The sequence below is a fragment of the Mastomys coucha genome, unplaced genomic scaffold (assembly GCF_008632895.1).
Source record: "Mastomys coucha isolate ucsf_1 unplaced genomic scaffold, UCSF_Mcou_1 pScaffold23, whole genome shotgun sequence".
NCBI classification, from domain to species: domain Eukaryota; kingdom Metazoa; phylum Chordata; class Mammalia; order Rodentia; family Muridae; genus Mastomys; species Mastomys coucha.
The window spans coordinates 89,572,604-89,578,348 of NW_022196906.1; the positions used below are offsets into that span (position 1 = coordinate 89,572,604).

Sequence of the window (5,745 nt, forward strand, 5' to 3'; positions counted from 1 at the left end):
AAAAAAAAAAAAAAAAATATATATATATATATATATACACATATATATGTATTAATTTATTTTAAATTAATTTCAAAATGTTAAAAGCAAAATTATATATACTTATATATAACATATTGTCATATTTAGTAATCTATTTTTTTTCTTGTCTATCAGTATAAACTAACTTAGTTTTTTTTAGGGGGTGTTAAGACAGGGTTTCTCTGTGTAGCCCTAACTGTCCTGGGAGTAGCTCTGTAAACCAGGCTGGCCTCAAACTCAGAAATCTGCCTGCCTCTGCCTCTCAAGTGCTGGGATTAAAGGCGTATGCCACCACTGCCCATCGCAATGTGTTAGTTTTAACTATAATTTGTCGTAATTGTAAGTAACTAGACCTTTAGAAGATCCCCGTGAACTTGACTGCAGGAGCTATGGATGTCAGATCTAGGTTCTGGAGTATGTCAAGGAGACTGTGTGGTTATGAGAACTAAAATGTATTGTACATGAAAACAGGAGTGTGTGACTAGGAGCAGCAGGGCACAGGTGGAGACACGAGGGGCATTTCACAAGTTACATCCCAAGTCACTGTGTCTTCTAGTTGTCTTGGAGCAGAGTCCAGGTCTTCACCTGTACACATGTCCCCATTCCTGGGCTGCGTTTCCCAACCTCCTTCATGGTGAGATGTGACACACCACAAATGGAGTTCTGGTCAGAGGGAGGTTAGCGTCGCTCCCAGGAAGGCATACTAACAACGTCTCCCCACTGTCTACCTACTCTTTTAGCACAAGCTTTTTGTCTTTCTACCTTCTTCCCTCCTACCTAAAAGACTGAAAAGCAATAGCTTTGTTAGCTAGGTTAGCGTGTCTTATGACCTTGAGCATGGAAATCTAGTTTCATGGAGCTAGAAAGAAAAGACTAACAATGGTTTTATCAGAGGAACCCAGTCCTTTTTCTTCCTCCTTCCTCCTACTTCTTAGTGTATGTATATGGGTGTGTAGTAGGGGTGTGGATTGTTCTGTCTGTATTTTCTTTTTAAACGACAGAATAAATTCCAGTCTGTTTCTACAAAATCAAAAAACAACCACCTGCTTCTGAGTCAGTTGGTCTAAGTGCAGGCACACACATACACATCAGGTAATGTTTTCATACATAAATGCTTCATCTTTTTTTGTTTGTTTGTTTGTTTGTTTGTTTGTTTTCTAGACAGGGTTTCTCTGTGTAGCCCTGGCTGTCCTGGAACTCACTCTATAGACCAGGCTGGCCTCAAACTCAGAAATCCACCTGCCTCTGCCTCCCAAATGCTGGGATTAAAGGCGTGCGCCACCACTGCCCGGCAAAAGTGAGTTTCTTATATTATGTTAGCAATCCTGCTTCTTGGGTTGGGCAGAGATACACATGAGATGTACTTACAGCAGGGCTAGAGATACGGCTCAAGTAGGAACATGCCTAGTTATTCTCACCTACTCCTGTGGGCAAATTAATTTGATTTTCACCCTTCTCAGTACCGCACTTGAGTAGTTTAAATAACTAATCTGCAGTATACTTTTTTTTTTTTTTTTTGGTTTTTTTTTGGTTTTTCGAGACAGGGTTTCTCTGTATAGCTCTGGCTGTCCTGGACTGCAGTATACTTCTAATTCTGAAATTTTGTGTCTTATACTTCAGAACAGTTTACTGAGGCCAGTGAGGTGGCTCAGTGGGTAGCAGTGTTTGCCATCGAGCCCAATGACTTCATATCTCCATGTCTAGGCAATGACACACATGCACACACACATACATACACACATACACACAGAAATTAAATTATAATAAATTAAAAATAAATATTAATTATTTTACTTTTAAAACTTATAAATAAGAATTTAGGATCGTGGTGTGTACCTTTAGTTAAATGTGTACCAAATTTAACATTTGGCAGGCAGAGACAGGTATATATCTGTGAGTTTAAGGCCAACCTGGTTTACATGGCAAGTTCCAGGACAACCAGATCTACATAGTAAGACCTTAATTCAAAAAAAATAATTAAGGCAAGCAAGATGGCTTAGCAGGTAAAAAGAATTGCCACCCAGTGATCTGAGTTTGATCTCCATACATAAATGTAAAGGAGAGAGCCAACTGTACATATAATGATGATGATAATAATAATAATAATAGTAATACCACCTAAAATAACAAGATTTAAGAAATTAGGCTATATCCCTCTTATCAGTATGTATTTCTCTCCTGCAGGTACAAAACTTTAGGTATTCTTAATATTACACTCTCTGTTTGGCTTTATGAAATTCATAGATATTGGAAGTGGCAATGGCTTTGTAATTTTCTGTTTGACTTCTCTCTTCCTCAGCAAAGAAAGAACAACAAGAAAGTCCGGGTGACAGTGAAGCCCCATTTGCTGTACAGAGTAAGTGTCTAAGAGAGAACTCTAAGAACTTTACATGGTGGCATGCCTGCAGTCCCAACATGCAGGAGACAGTCAGAAGACAGTGAGGCGGAGGGTAACTGAGGCTGTAGAATAAGTTTATAATCTCTCAGGGCTACATAGTAAGACCATGCTCTGAAAACAAACAGAACTCAAAGACATCATGTGAAAGGTGTTAACTGTTCCTTAGCACACCCAGCTCTCTGTGTTCAGCCTTTAGAGCAGCAGCATGGCGTCATTCCGGACCGGGATGCTGAGTTCCGTCTCTTTGACCGTGTGGTAAACGTGAGAGAGAGCTTCTCCGTGCCAGTCGGCCTTCGAGGCACCGTCATTGGAATCAAAGGGGGTGAGACTTGAGTGCTGGATGTCTTCAGTTGCGTGCATATTGTGAAGGAGAACAGAAATTTGTGTGTTGTGTACATCTACGCAGAAAAGAAGTCAGAGAAAAGGCAGACTCCTTTTATGTCTTAGCTGGTTTTACTTTTTTGGTTGTACTTTCCAGAGAAAATTTTCCTGTCTCACATAATCATCTGGAAGTGATTGAAAGGAGGAGATGTTGCAAAGAACTGTTTGGTAGTTTATATATATCACACTAAAATTATGCAGGGTCTTACAGGGCATACTTATATTTTTATGAAACTGAAAGAAAAATGTCATTACATCTTAAACTTTTGTCTAATCTTATTCATACTTACCTTAATTTGCATTGCAATCTATAGGTTTGAGTAAGCCCTGTAATCTAGAAATCTCTCAGAATAAACATGCTATTATTTACAGTGAAAAGATTTTAGATAATTATTAATTTGACTTTTATGAGTACAATTAGATTATAGCCGGTCCTAGTGATCTATACTTGACATGACAACACTTAAGAAGCTGAAGCAGGAGGAGTACTACAAGTTCAAGGCTAACCTTAGATATATAGAGAATTCTGGGCCAGTATCAGCTACAGAATAGGACTTTATCTGAAATTTTTTTTAAATGGGGCTAGGGAGATAATCTCTAAGTACTTGCTTCATAAGCATAAGGACCCAAGTTCTGTCCCATGAATTCATAAATACTTAGGTGTCGGGCTGGTGAGATGGCTCAGTGGGTAAGAGCACTGACTGCTCTTCTGAAGGTCCTGAGTTCAAATCCCAGCAACCACATGGTAGCTCACAACCACCCGTAATGAGATCTGACGCCCTCTTCTGGTGTGTCTGAAGACAGCTACAGTGTACTTATTTATAATAATAAATAAATGTTTGGACTGAAGCAAGCATGGACTGAGCAAGCAAGTTCTATTGGAGCAAGCAGGGTTGACTGGAGTGAGCAGTGGTCCTAAAAGTCAATTGCCAACAACCACATGAAGGCTCACAACTATCTGTGCAGCTACAGTGTGTATTCATATATATAAAATAAGTAAATCTTTTAAAAAAAAAAAAAAACCTGGGTATCTTAAGAAGGATTTCTATTCCTGTGATGAAATACCTGGATGAAAGCAATGTGGAGAAGAAAGGGTTTGTCCCAGGTGTACTCCACTAAGGGAAGGCAAGACAGGAACTCAAACCAGGCAGGAACCTGGGGACAGAAGCCATGGAGAAGCTCACTGGCCTGCTCACCACGTAGATATTATATACCGGTCATATGGAAGTCAGAAGACAACTTGTGGGAGTCGGTTCTTACCTGTTATCATCTGGGGTTCCATTAGGGTCATCAGGCTTGTCATCCCTCAGCTGTTCTTTTTAAATAAGCACAGTAGTCAAGCAGAGGTTTCACCATAGGAGATATGTGCAGGAAAAAAAGATACTGCCAAACACCAGCTAGACTGACTGAAATGAATGGGAGGGTTGTGGGCACAGCTTAGTAGGTAGACTGCTTGTCAGTATGCCTTGAAGCTCTGGTTCAGTGTCTAGTGCCACAGACAACACAGGTAGGAACAGAACTTCAGGGTCATCCCTGACTCACATACTGACTCAGAGACAGCCTACATCAGGCTTTAGCTCAGAAGAGAAAGAAAGGTTAAAGGGAAAGAAGATAAAGAAGTGTCCAGGTGTCAATAGTGCCATGTAGTGAATAGAACTCTCCTACACTGTCAGTAAAAATTCAAAAATGATACAGCCACTTTGGAAAGTAGTTTGGTAGGTCCTTTTTTTTTCTTTTTTTCTTCAGAGCTGAGAACCTAACCCAGGGCCTTGCACTTGCTAGGAAAGCACACCACCAGTGAGCTAAATCCCCAACCCCTTGGTGGGTCCTTAAAAATAAATATATATATACATTTATGTATGTATATATATATTGTACATGTGTGTGTATATATATATGTACATATGTGTGTATATGTGTACATATATATATTATATATTATACATACCCCAGGCTAACCTTAGACTCATGATCTTTCTCCATTTGCAACCCGAGTATTGAGATTAGTTTGTGCACTAACATGCCTGACTTTGTTAAGTTTGTTTGTGGCATGACCTTGCTATGTAGCCAAGACTTTCCTGGAACTTAATATGTAGCACAGGCTGCCTTCAAACTCAAAATCCTCCTGCCTCAATCTCCCAAGTGCTAGGATTATAGGTTTTCTAATAGTGACTTTTTCTCTTTAGTTTTTCTTTATTCTGTGTGTGTCAGGCCATGAGCGTGTAATGGGGTGGGTGTGTGTATGCTCACTTGGGTGCCACGGTGTGCTTGTGGAGGCCAGAGGATTATTTATAGAATCATTCTCTGCCATTTGGTCCTGTGGATTTTCATCTCACCAGCCCCTAATAAATTCTTAAAATGTGAACATACACTAGCAAAGTAAAGACATTCCATTCCTAGATACTGATCCAGGAAAAAATAAGACGTGAATTTACACCAAACCTTATGTGATAATAAAAAATTAGAAAATTCCAAATTCTTGCCAGTAAATGAATAAATAAATTGTTGGATAATATGTGATGAAATGCTTCTCAACAATATAAAAAGAAAAATATGATACATTTATGCTGATAGAAGCCAGACAAAAAAGAATATGAGCTATATAATCTTATTTATTGCATTTGATATATGCAGTAATCTATAATAACCATCTTAATAGTTTCCTGGTTACCAAGGATATACATTGCAAAATGACATAGGAAACTTTGGGAATAACTATTTTATTTATTATGGCTTTTTGACTAATTGCATATGGTAAAGTTTACTAAATTATGTACTTTAAATATTATCACCTATTATGCCAATTTTATATTAAATTTTTTTAATGAGCCTGGGAAGTGGTAACACACGAATTTAACCCCAGCACTTTGGAGGCACAGGCAGGCAGGTCTCTGAGTTCAAGGCCAGCCTGATATACAGAGCAAGTTCCAGGACAGCCAGGCTAC

The 5,745-nt window shown here is 38.9% G+C and overlaps 1 protein-coding gene across 1 annotated transcript in view; it reads left to right on the forward strand.

The window, feature by feature from the left end:
- Xrn1 (5'-3' exoribonuclease 1) overlaps nt 1–5,745 on the forward strand; it is a 112,746-nt gene that overhangs the window by 67,273 nt on the left and 39,728 nt on the right. The window contains exons 27-28 of the mRNA XM_031345724.1: nt 2,321–2,377; nt 2,609–2,741. Of these exons, the coding sequence (XP_031201584.1) occupies nt 2,321–2,377; nt 2,609–2,741 (190 nt within the window). The remainder of the gene's footprint in view (nt 1–2,320; nt 2,378–2,608; nt 2,742–5,745) is intronic.